Below are 17,500 nucleotides of genomic sequence, written 5' to 3'. Positions count from 1 at the left end.
GATTGAGTTTGTTGGTTCTCTACTCTGCACTAAGAGGTTTTTTGCCTCTCCTCAAAAACCGGCAACATTTGACTTGATTTGCATGAATTTGTTGATTTCAGTTTACAGTGTCTCCAATTAGTGCTCCAGCACTTGAACGACTAGACAAATAAAGTTCCTTTCCTTTCCTTTTCCTCAGGCTAATCATTTTGTTTCTGTTCTCTTTAAATAAAACTAGATTCTGAGTTGTGAGCCCAAGCCAGAAGAAAAAGTCTTGCTGAAATGTAAGATTTTAGTCTGCATATATACCGTATTTCCTCGAATAATAGCCGTCCCTCGATTAATCGCCTCTCTCAAATAATCACCCCCCCTCCCCCCCTTTGACCGAAATATTAAAATAATTGCCTCCCTCGAATAATCGTCCCCCTCCCCTCTGATCCAGTTAAAGTCATCAGCGATGATTCAGGCTCTGACACCGAAGGTATTGACATTGAACATTAATTACTGTAATCAATGAAGCAAATTTGAAACACTAAAAAGCCCATGTTCGGTTTATATTTGATGTGATTATTTTTTTGATTTAATGGTATAATAAAACAAAATATTTAAGGCACGACCTTCTGTGAGAAATATTTGAAATAATCGCCTTCCTCGAATAATCGTCCCCTTTTGGTGCGAAAAAAGAAATGATCGCCCCCGGCTATTATTCGAGGAAATACGGTATGTGAAGTTTGCTTATTATCCTCATTAAGAGTTCATCACTTTAATGACAGCGAAAGGGCTATTGATAGCTATTAATTTTTTTAATTGATCATGAGATGTCTAGTCAGATAATAGGAGAACCTGTTTTAGAAAAGTCTAAAGAAGTCACCCATATACGGTAGTTTTTTTAAAAGTTATCTCTAAGCTTGCAGGTTTCTCCAGATTTCAAAATGTTGTCATAGGGATGCCTCCAGGACCTCATAATGGGCCTTATCTCTGGTGCTCGCTTTCAAGCCCCACCCTCTCCAATTTAAAGGAGAGTACATGTATGTTCTGCCATGTGCTCTTTCTATTTTTTGTAACACTAGTCTTAGGTGTCCAGGGTTCAAAATGGACAATAAGTACATTTATTATATGACTAGCTCCATGAGCGGGCAAGATTGAACCAAATCCTGCGATGTGATTGGCCACCGGAGCGGGCAAGATATATGGGTTATTGACCAAGCGTGAGGTCAAGATGGCTGGATATTGGCCAAGTTTTTTTTTTTTGCATGTTTATGGACCGAGACGAAGTCAGACTCAAATTGTGCAGACTTGAAATCCAGAGACATTTAATTGAGCTCAAGCAGGCGATGTTTTAGAGACACAGACAGCAACCAGAAGTTAGCTGCTTTCCTTTTTAACTTTCGAAGTATCTTTTCACTTTTAGAGACAATAATTAGTTTAAAAATCTGGGCGAAACCACTGTCCTGGCATGCAAAATGTTCACTTTCTCCAGTCCATCTTTCTCGTGCTTAAGCTCCCAACTGTAGACATCCCCAGAGCTGGGTTTGAAACTCCAATTAAATGTGCAGCCCAATGCCAATAATAAATTAGTAATAATTCAAATTAACAAGTTACTGACAATAAGAGTGTGTTATTAATATTATATTATTTTATAGTACAAGAAGAGAATATTGGATTTCAAAGCGAGTTGACCAATTTAAGGAATGAACTTGAGGTATGGCATTTTTGATGATGTTGTTACATGTAGTTATAAACTTTTTTTTTTAAAGTTAGATACTTAATAATATTAAGGTAATGAAAAAATAAGGGTCCACTTAACTCTAGACCTACCCCTTATCACTAAAGCCATCACTTGTACATCATGATGTACATGGAGTGAGAGGCCTAGGCCTTTTAACACGACTAGACATGTCTACTATACATAAGGGCAGGGATTTCGCTAAGCGCCGGCTGCTGGTGAAAATCGTCGCTTAAGAAAGGGGTAATAGTCGGCTGAATTTTGACCCTCAATGGAAGCAACTGAGAAGATCACAAATTATTGGCTATGAAGTTTAAAAGTCATTCGATGTCTTAACCAAAAAAATTGAATATCTGTTAGTATAAAGAATTATCACTAGAATTTATCCATACTGGAAATGAAATAAAGGCGTTGTTTTAAGTACTGTTGTGCGTGTCTTGTCTTTCCCTGTATTCTCCATCTTGAAGAATGCCGAGTTTTGCGGGACACTGGAAACAATCTTGTTACTACGTCCCTTTGATGCTCAGAGCACGAACTCAACGCCTCCATAGAACCTTCAACCAGCTGAATTTATTCTTAGCTACATCCCTGTAAGGGCCAAGACGGTTACATTCTAGTTTGTGTAAGTTACCATAACTGAAAATTATTTTTTTACTCTGTTGCAGACTCTACAGCATAAAGTAGTGTTACAGTCTTTACAGCAGAAAGAAGTTTTACCTCAAGTAAGTATTGTCTAGGAATTAGTGGTGTCCTGATCATTGATTATAATGATTGAAGATTTTAACCCATGGACTCCCAGGGGTTCCCCATTGACGAGTAAAATCGTCTGGGGTTAGACAGAGTAAAATATTAAGTCTGGCTGGTTTAGGCCGGTTTGGACGTTAAAGGGTTAAAATTAAGCAATGCCACAATCATTTGTGGATCACACACAATCAATTATTGTAGAAAATTTTAGAAAAATATTGGTGACACGTAAGAGAGATATAAAACTTGTGTGTTGTCTTTTTGGAATTTATAACAGCAGCTAAAATCCACTGAAGCCCCTTTTTCTCATTAGTTTCATTCCTTTTTGTTTTGTTTTGTTTCAAAACACAGCTCACGACCTGGGCTCCATTTTGTGTTTTGTTCAAATAATGAGCAAAAACAATTACCTTATTTGTGCTTTTGCACAGTATTCCAGAACCTAAATTAGTATTTGTCCATGCTACTGTTTATCATTATGTAAACCAATGTTAATGTTCAACATATTAATATTAAAATCACTCTAAGTCCTAAGCACAGGGTTTTTGTTGTGATTATTTTTCCAATTATTATAATCAGTGATCAATCAGATGCGTCCATCCAATTATTTCCAATGATAGGTTATGATATCTCTGCTGATTCCCAACACTACTGGGAAGTGCATGTACGTGACTTGTAAATAAATTTGAGAAAAATAAGGAGATACACCCTGTTGACCTCTCCTAACCCCTTAATAGGCTTTTTAGAACATTTGAGGGCCAAGAATGAAAATAAACATAGTGGGTTTAAGCATTCCAACTGGCAGGAGGCCAACCAGTTTCCTGTTTAACATTTCCCCATGCAGTGAGACTCGTTAGTTGGGGGTGCTTTAGGTGTTTACCGGCGGCAAAATTACTGATAATGCTGATTGGCTGAGATGGAATGCATTTTTCCTTAATCACAAAGGCACTTTTGGTAATCAAGAGGGCATGATTACTTGATCCTGATTGGTTAACAGTTGCTTATCCAGTTACAAGAGACTCTTTTTGGTCCTCATAATTATAAACTACATTAGTGCTATTTCTGTTGACAGTAACAATTTATTGAATTGAACTTTAACTAAATGGGAACTTGTTGATTGTCATTTAATTGTCAAGGCACTGAACAGGCGCCCTCAATAATTTTGCCCTTTATGTGATAAACATGTAATTGCAATGTGTTCTCGTGCAATAGAGGATTAATTTCACTTGTATTTTCAAACTTTTCCAAATTTTGTGAAAACTTTGAAAATATGCGTGAAATTAATCCTTAGTTGCCCTCTGACCCATGTGATTATTACATATACGAATCAGTTAACAACCTCTAGGTCCTCTCAAAAGTTACAACATGTATGTCCCCTTTAAGAGCAGTGTCAAGCAAGTAAACTAGTCTTTACCCAGAAAAAAAATACAGCTGAGAGTCAGAGCATGACTTGAACCAGGAAACTCCAGACTTTTACTCCGGCACTCTACAGTGTACCATGTAGCTTCATTGTCTCCTATGCTTTGCAATGTAAATAAGTGATAATGTGAACTACAATATTGTTACTTAGGTGCAGGGCATTCAAAAGAAAACTGGAGACTATGGATAGCTTACACTTTATTCGAAACATTTTCAGCCAATTTCCTTTAAAGTTCACAGTATTTCAGTGTTTTTTATGTTACAGTATCTTGATCAATATCCAGTTCAATTCCATTGCCTAAAGTCCAAATATTTTTATGTGATTGAGTTTTATGAAGGGGTGGTATAGGGGACCGTCATCATAGAATGGTTGTTCACAACCATGGGAGGGGAGCAGGGTGGGGCAGTGGTGAGAGCACTCGCCTCCTACCAATGTGGCCCGGGTTCGATTCCCAGTACTGGCATCATGTGGGTTGAGTTTGTTGTTGGTTCTCTCCTTGCTCCGAGAGGTTTTTCTCTGGGTACTCCGGTTTTCCCCTCTCCTCAAAAACCAACACTGCCAAATTCCAATTCGATCCGGAATGCACAGACACATATTGAACAAGCTCCTGAGAACTCTTAAGGTGTTCCATGGGTAAATAAATTCCAAATAAAATAAAATAAAAAATGGCATTGATTCCAATCAAAACCAGTAAGCAGTTGCTTTACTTGTTTCTATTATGATATTTAAAGATATTTATTACCGGTACGTTTTCTTAACAATACCAGAAGAATAAGTATTATAAAATTATGTATTATTAGCCCAGTAGGATGTGTTACCAAATCATAAGATAGCTGATTAACTTGTGACTAGGAGTATTTCTACTCCCCCCTGGATGGGATGCTAGTCCATCTCACAGGGACAAGTTTCTCTACCAGACATAATTGACCCCCCCCCCCCCCCCCCTGAAAAAAGTTTACAAAGAGAAGAGTCAGAGCCAAATCCTCTACTTTGTTCCTTCAAACAAAGTAATGACTAAATGACTACTGCATTGATACACCTAAAGAGGAAACCATCAACTAAGGGAAATGAAATTTCAATCACTATAATATTATTTTATTGTAGGCATTGGCTCAGGACAAGGCTTCATTTTTTGCCCGCTGTGTATTCAACACTGAATGATGTTTCCAAATGTTGCAATTACAGTAGTATTAAAATGACAAAAAGGAATTACTGAATTTCTTTTCAGATCACTTCTGATGCTCAAACGGTTGTTTCAAAAGCCCCAATGCCTTTAAGTAAAAATATTGACGTCCAAAGTAAAGAAAATGAAGTGTAAGTTACCATTACTAAGTTACTGTGTTGTAGAATTTTGATGTTACAGGTTAAATTTGATTTCAGTTCAAAATGTCTCAACTCTAACTAAAAAATAAAGTAGTGTAGAAAAAAACTCTTAAGTATAATAATATTTTATTTATATGTACAAGCTTGTATATGTAGCTGATTAAACGTTTTTCTCCGAGAAAAAAGCAACAGCTTCAGGCAATGCAGAGGACTGAAGTGATTGAAATTACAAGCTAATCAAAACTCATCGTTGTCCAATTTAGACTACAGTCGACCACACTAGCATGCTGAGGCACATCTGAGCATACACTGTTGTATACCGCGTGTAAAACTATAAATCACACACTTATGAAAAAGAAATGGGAGAAAGAAGGGTTGAACCTGGGGAGTCGGCTTTCCGTGCGGGAACTTTACCACTAAACTACCAACAACTGACTGCCAAAAGTAGCATTTTTTTGCCACACCTCCTAACCCCATATTAAGCAAAATAAGGTTACCTGGATTGTTATTTTGGTAGTTACCAGTCCGTCACAGTGCATATACATCATCTTGAAGAGGGCATTCATTTAAAAAGAATTTATACACTCTCTGGGCTGTGGGGCTGCGAATCAAGTGGGCTGTGGGCCACCTTTTAGCAAAACCTGTTTCACATTTACTTTGCCCTGTCTTAATAATTATTTCATGTCATATTTTTGTGCCTCCTTAGCTGAGGTGAAAGGGAACAATAAAATTAAAATACCAAGAATTTTATTGTTTCATATAGTAGCAATGTTGCTTTTTTGTGAAACAAACTCAGACAAAGAAATCTACAAACTGACATGTACCAAGCCACTGAAAAACTACATAAAACGACAAAACTTGCATTGGATTGGACATTGTATCTGTATGGAAAGCGATGCTCCTCAAAAAATGTTATTTGCAACATCCCATGGACCATGCCACTGGGACTTGTAGAAGAAACTTGGAAACGAATATGACAATGACCCTGTTGCACTGCAAGCTCTTATGCATGAAAAAAGAGCATTCGAAAGCTGGCCCAACCTCCGATTCGAGTGACCAACTCCACAGCATTCATGCTAATTGGAGCAACGATATGTTATGTTATGTTTTGTTAAAGTAATAACTTACAGTATTTCTGTTTGTAGTTTGCCAGAATCAACAGCAGAGAAACAAAAAGTGAGTTTTTGTTTTACAAAATTCCAGGTGTCGTTTTTTTTTTACCTTTTGTTCTTTTTCTTTCCTCAATGTTTAAGCTGGTGGACTGCAATTTAAGGTTGCTGAACACAGTTTTTGGTACCTATGTACCTACCTTTTTCTTGAAAACCCTTGATCCTTTGGTTGCCAAAAATGGTAGCAAGCAAGTTTAGAACACAAACTTCGGTTTTTTGATAGTTAAGCTGACGTATCCACCGTTGCCATGGCAACATGAATAAATATAAACAGGCCTTTAAAATCGGTTTTGTTTATTTGCAGAAAATCTGGATATTAGATTTTCTTTATAATTGGCATGCAACAATCAAGCTTGTAACAATGCTCACAAGTTAACACTATTTTAATAATAATTTGGCTGAGAGATCTTTAATTATCCTAGAATTTCCTCTGTAAAAGTTCAAGTTTTTTTCAATATTCTAGTTACTTATTTTCTTGCCAAATTTCATTCAATTCTAATGAGTGGTTCTTGAGAAATAGGCGTATTTCAGAGAAACAACATACATTTCTTATTAAAGACTAAAACCATCAAAACACTTTGTTCAAATAATTATGAGGAAAAACAGGAGAGATAGCGGAAGTATTGAGCAAATAAAATGATTGCTGTATTGAAGCCATGTTTATTTTTTTTGCAATCCTTGCATGTGCTACATTACGTTAGCAAGAGCGCATGTGAAAACTGTGTTGGGCCACCTTAACCTGTTAATTTTCATCTTGTATCAAGGAGGCCACTTTCAAAAATACCATAATACTCTTTGTTTGCCCTACTGAATTTTGCATAAGCATTGTTTCCTGTTTCTCTTCAGACTTAAAATGGTATAATGGTATTTTTGAAGTGGCTTATTTTATACAATAGACCATTTTACAGTTGTGTGCTTACTTACCTGGTCTATGAATGAAAGCGAGGCTAGAGTTGACCTTGCTCTGATAAAAACCTTTTCTTATGTAAATTCCAACTAATTAGCACGAGAACAATGTCATTAACATAACACAAGCAGGGAGGTCTGTTACTTATCAGAACAAAGTCAGCTGCAACCTCGCTTTCATTTTAAATGGCCAGATAACTAATATAATGTAGATGTATTGCAAAAGCAGATTTTCACTTTGTAGAAGTATTCCACATTCAGAAACATATAAAGTGACAATGTCATGGCTATATCAGCTTTAAAAATGAATACATTCCTGCAATGATAAGTTTTATTTCTTTCTTTATTTTGCATTTTCTTTCTCCAGGCATCTGTACATGTAAGCAGAGAAGTTGAACTTCCTCAGTTGCCTCAAGCAAAACATTCTGGTCAAATGTTAAATAGCAAATCAAAAACGTAAGTTTTTAGAATCACAATGTAGTATTGGAGGTATTAATTATTACTACTGTATTATCTTCAATTAATTGAGATTTTACTGCCCTATCAGGCTAGCCAGCCACAAGGCAGTGTTCCCCTCAAAAAACACCAATGCGTCTGTTGTCTCATCCTATTGCGCCTTGCGTTACATGTTTAAAAGCTTATTATGTTGATACCAAGGAACAGTGACATTAACCAGAATTATAATGTTGCCCCTGCATAGAGCGGATTTCAATTGTGTCAAAAGTAATTAGCGAATTGCTTTGGTTTTGCATTACTTCACTCAGTGATTGGTTCAATGTTTTCACGCCACTTTTTCAACCAAGCTTCTGGTCTTAAGACTTCGGTTAGGGTAAAAGCAATGTTTTTAACTGTTTAGTGTCTTGCTCAATCCCAATTTTTTTACCTGTGAGTCCTTTAAATATTATTATTGTTTCTAATTTGAATGTTTCTTTTTAACAGATGCCAGCACTTAAAACGAAGAAAAGCATACAGACCTTTATCATCTCCAGTGAAAGTAGTTCCAGTAAGCTCTTGTTGCATTCAACAACAATAATAATTTATTGCACATTATAAATGGTTCGGTGTCCTCTGGACTGGACTACATGTATAATGGGTCTAAGGCCTTATTGTCACCTTCAAAAATGTTCTTTGTTTGACAGCGACAGCCCATTAGACCAGTTGATATGTACTCATCTTGCAAGTGCCCAGGCTGTACAAGAGAAAGTGGGAGGGTATTGTGTGATCTAAGACACTCAACGGACAAAAAATCTCCAAAACAGTAAGTCCATCCAAGGGCTAATGACCTGCACACATGGTGTCATCTATACACAAAGAGTTTTGCTTTAAAGTGCCTATAACCTCAAAAAAGAATTTTTGTCTGGAAAAAATCTTTGTTTCAGTGGGTAATATTCTGCAAAACTTTTTCCATTTGGTTGAAACCTCATTTTTTTATGACTTTTCAATTTTTTCCTTCCCTGCATGACTGAGTGAAGTGAAGACTGAGGCTAGACACATCATTCCAGGATACACCAATCTGATCTTGGTTACTTGGCACTTTCACATTCACAGAGTTTCCTCAGCGGTTCATTCCAAGTTTCCTGCGTCATCTTGGACACCATCTTTGACTCCTTGACATTAACTTGTGGTGTTTCTTCCGTTGTTGTAGGACGTTCTACTGCAGTACTCTTATTCCTCTGGCATTTTCTCTTGGGTTACATGTTGACAAGAACATCGGGACTTTTGAAAGCATCTTTATTCCTCTAAGAACTTAAGACAAAAACGGGGATTGTACTTTGAGAAATATGCTCATCTAGAAGGAGATATTATCTGGTAAGCTGAATGTTTCATATGAAGGACGTGTACAAAAGAAACATTCATCAAATAAGAGGGAGTTCTCTCAACAATAATTTTCTCACCTTCCTCTTGCTTTGCTCACTTTTACCTGGTTTTACACTCTCTCCTACAGACTTTACTGCTGGAGTATGGACAGTTGGAAAGACACAAACTCCAACTTCATCTTTTCGCAATCTTCCTTGAGGATTGTCTGAGTTACATCAGAAGTGCTTCAAACACACAGCAGAGTATTTGGTGGGCGTCCAATGTGCCCGCTTCAGTTTAAAAAAGCCAACCCACTTTTTTTGTTCTCTTTCTTTTCTGTGGCCTGCGGGTGTTCTTCTCCATGAAAAGGTATCGGATGAAGTCCAATACCTGATTTGGAGTGTTGTTGTAAACACCCGAAAACAACACAGGCGTCGGGCATTTTCGTAGAGCAATTTGTTGATCACTGCGCTCACAAGAGAAATCCTGGTATGACATCACGAATCATGCTCGACCCAGACCCAATTTGATAGTTTTTTCACTTTATAATATTTTAAATGGGGGCGTTTTTTTGCCTACTTTGAAAATTCTCAAAAAACGTGGTTTCAACCAAATGAAAAATAAATTTGCAGAGTCTTGCTCAGTGCGTACAAAGATTTTTTACAGCCCCCCACAAATTTTGGGGTTATAGGCACTTTTGTGTGTGGAGTAGTTTCTAATAGGGATTTTAGAAAATAAGAATTTTAGAAAATAATTTTGCATTGATGTTAATGATGATTTTCTGTTTATTCTGAGATTTGAGGGACCCAAATTTGCCATTTTTTTAAACATTCCTGATTGCAAAATGCTGCGATATCCAGGCTAAAAGGAGTTCTCCTTAACTAAGTTTAAAACTTATAGATACATGTTTAATGTGTTAGTTTGTGGAACTTGTTTGTGTGCTTTTAATCCCAAAGGAGTTGGCTATAGCCAGTCTTATATCCAACAAGACTAGTGTGAATGGAATTGTTTTATTAAATTCCATAGACTCTAAAAGTTTGGAAGTACGAAATATGTGCAAAAAAATCTGAGCATAATCCAAAAAACGTGATGAAGATGCGATGTTGTTCCTCAAAAACATTTCTTACCTTTTCATGCATTTTTGTTGTGAGTCAATCAGTCATGATTTTTGTTTTGTTCAATAAAAGGTCAGAGATTTTGCCATGTGTTGGTGATCATGTTGTTGTTAAAGGCCATCTCTCAGGTGAGGCTCAGCTTTTGTGCTCTGAGTTTAGGACACTAGTCTGTTTAACCCATTGACTCCTGGGGGTTGCCCATTGACTAGTAACATCATCTGGTGTTAGACAGAGTAAAATTCTAAGTCTAGCCGGTTTAGGCATCAAAGGGTTAAGGACTGCCCAGATTGCTTTGTGAGGCCTTAACAATGTAGTTGTTTTTAATATTGTGCTTCAGATATCATCGTAGGCCTGGTGATGTGGTGTGGTCTAAGTTGACCTTCACTGCTGTTGCATTTTACCTTGTAACCCTTTTTTATACCAGTCAAAAGAATTATATAACTTCCTCCATCATGATCCCATACACATAATTAGGAGCATGCATCCTGTCATAATTATGTGTTTGCTTAGTCAAGTCAAGTCACTTTGTTTCAACTTCGTATACCTATTTACACAGTGATAATAAATTTAAATATAACAACCAACAACAAAAAAGTGAGTTTCAATAATAATTATTATAACACAAACTCAGAGTTAACAGTAGGAACGGCAATAAGTTTGAATCATCTATTGTAAGTAGCTGTGGCTGATAGAGTAGTTGGCATCTCCATACGTCACTCTTGTATTGCTGGACTGATTAAAAACCTGTGCATGCGTCAGGTCTTGGGTACCTGTCCCTATCTACGTTTCACTTCATCTGATAGCTATGTGCTTGTGTGGTTGACTGTATTTCAGGTGTTGTAAAGTACATTGGTTCAATTGTTGGGAAAAAGCAGCAGTATGTTGGTCTTCATCTGGACTCACCAGGTAAAATTCTATTTCATTTTTTATCTTGTGATGCATCAGATGTGGAAGCCTAACAATAATAATTCTTTAGTTTTTAAAATGAAGGTATAAACTCCATGCTGGGAAAAACTAATGACAAATATCTTTCTGGGCGTAGTTGTTCAGTGATGTAGCTAATTCGGAGTTAATAGAAAATTTTCTTTCAGCTTTTTACCAATCAAAAAATGTTCAGACAAAAATCTTAGCCTTCCATTTAGGGGTACATACATGTAGTAGACTAGCTCTGCTTTAATTCCTTCAGCGTAAATTAGATTCTAAAAGGTTTTTTTGACAGGCAAAACTTAAACCTTGGTCGTTATTTAATTGCGGATTAGTGAATGAATAAAGGATTCTTATTTCAAGAAGGAAATTGAGAAAAAAAATGGGTGTACAATGGCCAAACGATCTGAAGCTTTCGAGTTGGCTACTGCATGTTGGAGATGGTTTCATGGTCTGAGTTTACAAGTTTCTTTTGTTAATTCGCTTTTGAACAACTGGGCCCTGTTGAATTAATTTGTCACAAAGTTTAATGTGATAACCTATCTGAAACTCCAAAATCGAAAAGAGTACTACTGTAAATATACAAATAACAAGCACTTACATTATTGTTATGTAGTGAAATGGCAAAAGATTACAATTTAGAAAAGATAACTGTGGTGCTGCGTCGGTGGGGAAGTACCGGTAGTATACAAAATTTGGTTTTATCAACGGAGTTGATAATGTAAATTGGCCACCGTACAGAGATTCTAAAAGCTGACGTTTCGAGCGTTAGCCCTTCGTCAGGGCGAATCCATGAAGTCAGGAATTTGCAGGAAAAAATCTGAGTACTCCTGGCGGGAAAAAATACATCTCTTCATTTTTTTAATGGCAGGTTATCATTTACCGTCTCCTTTTTCAACATCCAAATTAATCAAGGCTGTCATGATGGTTGGAAGAAGCTAAAACACAAGAACAGTAGCAAACTTCGCACACTTTTCTAGACAATACTCAAGCAGTTGTGTCTTATAGACATGGAGGGTGTTAAATGCAGATGCAGGTCATTGTTTTACCACAACTGAAACAACCCAAACCTTTACAAAAATGCTAAACCCTTTGGCTTAAACATGCATTATCCAAGCCTTAGTGTTAAGGCCTTATTATTATATTAACGTCTGAAAGTGCTGACTACATCAGTTTAAAAGCGTTTGCCAATGATATTTCTGTTGACTGCATAACTCCCTGCATTTTCATTTTAGTTGGTAATCACAATGGAATTGTGAATGGGATTCATTATTTCTCCTGTCCACACAACTATGGCAAATTATTTCCTGTTGAGGATGTTTTGTGCATTACATCTTCACAAGTAAGTTGACGTTTTTAGGCATGAAATGAGACCATTTTGTTTTTCTGGAGGGCATATTTTCTTTTATTGGCTTTTGTTTTTATTATTATTATTATTATTATTATAATTATTATTATTATTATCATTATTATTGCCCCTCCTTCCAGTCAGTGGGCTACACACAACACACTGTTCACAAAGAAATGGGAATGACCTGGGCAGCCATGTCTAGTTGTTGTACAAGTTTATTTCAGACTGTATCTTGCCTTTATTAGACATCTCAAGGGTCTATATAATTAACTTGCAAGTTTTCAAGTTATTTTTTACGCTGTCCAGGGAATTCTAATTATATTGTTGTGTGTCTTATATTTCACGTTAAGGAGCAGGGGAACAGGTGTCGCACAGTTAGTGAGAGCACTCACCTGCCACTAATGTGGCCTGGGTTTGATTCTGGTCTTGGCGTCATAATTATTTGGGTTGAGTTTGTTGTTGGTTCTCTCCTTGCTCCAAGAATTTTTCCTCTGGGCACTCTGGTTTTCCCCTCTCCAGAAAAACCAACACTGCTAAATTCCAAATTGATCCAGAAAGCATTCTTTTCCCTTGATACATGTTGGTTCCGATTGTGTGCTTTAAAATAATAAGAAGGTAAATGACATCATAACATGCTGAAAATTCACAACTGATTGCAAACAACTATTTGTCTTGAATTCAAGATGACCAAAGACAAATCAGACGAGTGGGCAGGAATCTGCATACAAATTTTGTGCCCTAACCACTGAGCCTATAGCTTGCAGTCTTCTATTTTTGCCAGTTTCAGATGTTCATTACTGCCTTAATTGCTTATTTGCATTTAGACGTCAAAGGTAAAACAGAGTCATAGATCGACATCAGAGCACCAGAATTTACCTGGAAGCCAGGCATCCCGAAAGGCCCAAACATTCTAAAATGGTAGAAATCAGCATTGGTCCAACATGATGCAGACTTCATTGTTGAGATTTTACTACCATATGTGAATATGGTTTGCCATTTTAGTGACTTCCAACTGTGGATGAGTTACATGGCACAGTCTTGGTATGCAAAGTTGTGCGTAGCAGACTATAATGTAGTTTATTCTAGTGATAATAATATTGATTTCTCACAGAGAAAGTGTGTACTTGGAAATAATTTTGACACTTGTGGTCGTTCATCCCACTATAGCTACAACTGACATTGAAATTTAAGTTTGAAAATTTCATGACATTGCAATACATTTAAAAGATGATAAAAATAATGTGGAAAGTTGGCAAGGGATTTTTAGATATTTTACAAAATTATTAAGCTTCAGCAAGAGATTTTAATCAAAAAAAGAAATTAATCAGAAGCATAGCAATGAATTAGATAACAAAATTGAAAAGTCTGACCATTACTCATTATTGTATTAAAAGGTTTTTCCATTTAAGCATGATCCGTAGCTTTTAATGGTTGCAGTCTGAACCCAGCATACATGTAAAGAAATGCTAAATTAACATGTTTATGAAATGAATGGATATTGCTATCACTTACTCAGACAATAATTTATGAATTAGTTTTGTGAAATAAGTAAATTGCCTGGGTAAGAACAAGGATTGTTTATTTAATTCATTTCATCTGATTGAAATGTATGCCTATTTCATGCATGTGCCTTAAAATTATCTTAAAAGTTCTTTCTGAAAGTAAGTGATATAATCCTGTGGTTGCAATAAGTGTTGTCAACCAACCAAAACTGTGTCAATTCCAAACAGCGCACTTAGAGAAGGCAGCATCTTTTCCCCCTTAATAATATACATGCAAAAATTTCAATTCCAAACAGCGCACAGAAAGTTCAAATTAGTGTATTAAAGGTGAAATGTTTGCATCAATAACCAATCAAATGTGAGCCATGGATGGGGCAATTGTTCTGTGATTGTGTGATACAAAAACCTTGCTTCTGCTTAATTTAACCATCTGGAAAAATTTTCATGTATATTATTAAGAAGTAATCACATGATTTTCTTGTGCAACTTGGAATAAATTAAGCACTTACAAGTATTTTTTTCAAAGATTACAAATTGCACTCGCCTGTGCATCTTTGAAAACATTTACTCATGCTTATTTATTCCAAATTGCACTCGAAATCATTTGATTACTTACACAAATTTAATTGAATTAAATTGATTGAATTTCATTTTGAGAATGACAACAGTTGGTTACTGCATGTAATCAAACTTGCTGCCAAGTAAGTTCAAATTTTGTTGAAACCTCTAATCATCACAAAGGCATGAATGCTGTTAGAATCATATTACATTTTGTTGGTGCATAGTCCATGGAGAATGTGTCCTTTGAAGTGCCGCTTTGATCCAAAAAGTAATTTGTTTCAAATTCCAAAACATTTTCCACAAATTTAAGATTCAAGGGGTGCTGGATTGAAGAGAAAAATGATGTCGTAGAATCCAGTCTGTGCGTGTAGCTGATTTACTACACACAACTACACGACTGAAGTGTCCGGCTTTGAGGTACTCTTATGTTTGGCAATGCACACTTAATGATTATTAAGGTCATTTATAATACTTGATGTTAAGCCACCAAGTTTGACATCATTCACTCCTGGATCCAGCCCTGATTCTAGCGGCCTTACTAGTCAGTTAAACTGACTACTAAATAAACCTTATCCTGCTTAACATCAAAGGTTGGCCTGTTCAAACTTTGGAAAAAAGGAGAATCAGTTATTGTTTTAAAAAATCAGATGATGTAGCAGCTCTCATGACGTATAATATTGTGATTGGCTCGCCATCCTAGCCAAAAGCAAAAGACTAAACAATTGAAATTAAAAACTGTAGAAGCTGCTTACAATACCAAACAATAGCAGGTTATTGTTACGATCTACGTAGGACACCGAGCAGAGTGCAAAGTCAAGTTTCTAAACAGGACAAAACAACTTTAATGGCGTTTGGTCCTTCAAAAACTACACGAGACTTTGCACGTGGTCTGGGTCATGTGACGATTATCATACAGTTACTCTTGAGACTTAACACGACATTTGACAGCAAAGTATCCATCTTTACTACACTTCCTACATATTTGACCTGAAGTGGGGCACAATGTCATTGCATGTATACCACCACAAAACAAACACTTTTTTAGACTTTGTGGGACTCTTGTTAGGACAGAGAGACTTGCAAGACGGGATTTCCGGCGCTTGCCCTTTAAAGGACATTTCAACTTGTGCTTCACTGCATTTATTTCTTCGGATGCTGCAAATTTTTCTGAGATCTCACTCGCTCTAGAGTGAGTTACTTGACTTGCCTTGATTGTTTCAATGGCTTTATCTAAGTTGATGTCCCACTTTCCACAAAGCTCTTCACGAACTCGGTCATCCTTCACACCAAGAATCCGTCGGTTGCGAACACAAGATTCACACAGCGTGCCGAAACCAGGTCTCCGAGAGCTTCATCAATGAAGTTATGTAACTATCAAGTGGTTCATCCAACAACTGTTCACGTTGAAAGAAAACATACCTTTCATGAGTCTCGTTTCACGCCGATACACAACTTTTGGAGTACCTGGTCAATCCTCAAACTCTTCCATCCTTTCTTTGCCGATAACAATTAACAGCGAAACCACCCGAACTTCTTGTGATCTTGTGAATACCAGCTGCTAACTCATAAAACTTCGTTTCACAACGAACGAAACAATTTCCAATTTTCCCCTTGATGCAAACAATCAGAAAGATTGACTGGAGAAGGAATCTTTGCTGTAGTGCTGACAGCTGGCATGTTGATGCAATGTACAGAAATCAGTCTGTGAAATGCCCACTCAAACGCAAACTATAGACTTCACAGACAAACAAAATACTGACTTTGAAGCTACGAAGTGATCCTCAAACTTCTGACACCATGTTACGATCGACGTAGGACGCCGAGCAGAGTGCAAAGACTTCTAAACACAACAAAACAACTTTAATAGCATTCGGGCCTTCAAAAACTACACAAGACTTGTGTACACATGGTCCGGATCGTGTGACGATTATCATAACAGTTGTGAGAGCTGCTACACTACTGAAAAATCACTGGGGCATTTTAAACATGATTAGTGTAATATTTTGCAAAAGAGGAGAGTGATCCTCTCTCTGGTATCTTTATTTTTCGTACTAATTTTTCATACTAAACTAGACAAGAACCATGAGTTTAAAGTAACACAAACCTATAAACCTTGATGTAAGCTGTTTAACCCTTACCTCTGGAGTGGCCCCCATTTAGGAGTAAAATCGTCCTGTGTTAAACAGAAGTAAAATCTGTAAGTATGACCCTTTAAGGGAAAAAGGGTTAAATCAAAGCCAGCTACATGTACATGTATGCTATCTTGGGGATATAATTTCTTAGGCAACAGTACAACCCTGCAGTGTATGTCTTCATTCATTAATTTAGGCCTTGATTACTTTCTTAACCTTTTAAGGCCCAAGGGGCCCCCCATTGGGCCCCCTAGGGGGCCCCCCATCTTGCATTAGACAGAGTATAATCTGTGAGGGGCTACTGGGAGTTAAAGGGGTTAAACATGAGCAAAGCTTCAAAGGTGACACTTTGCAAATATTTTAACTCTTACTGAAGGCCAAACTTTGTATGGCTCAAGCCTGAGATTGAATATCTCAGTCTGTTTTAGATTTTCTTGTTTACCTCAGATTAGAGTCAAGAAAGAGTTTCAACAAGCAAAAAGCCGGGCGTAAGATGAAAATTAATATTGTTTTCAAGCATTCCATGTTATACAGTATATTCAAATTTGTATAACTTAAATTACTTTATTTGGCAGCATGTACTATATACAGTATCTGTGGTAAAGCATTAATTTGGTTTGCATTGTTTTGCAGTTCTGACCAAAGACTATGTTTTATCTTTATACCAATCATCAGAACCTTGAGATGCCCTTATTTAAAAAAAAATACTTAGCTTTCATTCCTTCTTGCAAGGTGCTTGGGCATGCCATTAGCCAGTAAGCCAGTAAGCAACCTTTCAATATTTCTGTGGATCACAAAATGCTGTGCTAAATAGCAGCCAAACCAGAGACTTCAGGAAGGTTATCTCCCTTGAT

At 36.8% G+C, this 17,500-nt stretch overlaps 3 protein-coding genes across 3 annotated transcripts in view; 1 reads left to right on the top strand and 2 right to left on the bottom strand.

The window, feature by feature from the left end:
* LOC137984577 (partner of Y14 and mago-like) overlaps positions 1–16,789 on the bottom strand; it is a 62,644-nt gene extending 45,855 nt beyond the window's left edge. Inside the window, exons 1-2 of the mRNA XM_068831743.1 lie at positions 16,653–16,789; positions 12,844–13,048 (exon numbers count right to left, since the gene is read on the bottom strand). Of these exons, the coding sequence (XP_068687844.1) occupies positions 12,844–12,887 (44 nt within the window). The 5' untranslated portion in view covers positions 12,888–13,048; positions 16,653–16,789. The remainder of the gene's footprint in view (positions 1–12,843; positions 13,049–16,652) is intronic.
* Positions 1–17,500, top strand: part of LOC137984574 (centrosome-associated protein 350-like) — a 70,538-nt gene that overhangs the window by 48,675 nt on the left and 4,363 nt on the right. Inside the window, exons 9-20 of the mRNA XM_068831738.1 lie at positions 218–263; positions 1,623–1,681; positions 2,371–2,427; positions 5,095–5,180; positions 6,335–6,365; positions 7,632–7,720; positions 8,204–8,267; positions 8,404–8,522; positions 10,249–10,304; positions 11,011–11,082; positions 12,336–12,442; positions 13,276–17,500. The exon at positions 13,276–17,500 is cut by the window's right edge and continues 4,363 nt beyond it. Of these exons, the coding sequence (XP_068687839.1) occupies positions 218–263; positions 1,623–1,681; positions 2,371–2,427; positions 5,095–5,180; positions 6,335–6,365; positions 7,632–7,720; positions 8,204–8,267; positions 8,404–8,522; positions 10,249–10,304; positions 11,011–11,082; positions 12,336–12,442; positions 13,276–13,365 (876 nt within the window). The 3' untranslated portion in view covers positions 13,366–17,500. The remainder of the gene's footprint in view (positions 1–217; positions 264–1,622; positions 1,682–2,370; positions 2,428–5,094; positions 5,181–6,334; positions 6,366–7,631; positions 7,721–8,203; positions 8,268–8,403; positions 8,523–10,248; positions 10,305–11,010; positions 11,083–12,335; positions 12,443–13,275) is intronic.
* Positions 16,442–17,500, bottom strand: part of LOC137984575 (uncharacterized) — a 12,003-nt gene continuing 10,944 nt past the window's right edge. The window contains exon 7 of the mRNA XM_068831741.1: positions 16,442–17,430. Coding sequence (XP_068687842.1) covers positions 17,422–17,430 — 9 coding nt within the window. The 3' untranslated portion in view covers positions 16,442–17,421. The remainder of the gene's footprint in view (positions 17,431–17,500) is intronic.

Source organism: Montipora foliosa, chromosome 14 (genome assembly GCF_036669935.1).
Source record: "Montipora foliosa isolate CH-2021 chromosome 14, ASM3666993v2, whole genome shotgun sequence".
Taxonomy (NCBI): Eukaryota; Metazoa; Cnidaria; class Anthozoa; order Scleractinia; family Acroporidae; genus Montipora; species Montipora foliosa.
Note: the sequence above shows the minus strand (reverse complement) of the source record. Positions and strands in the feature narration are given on the sequence as shown.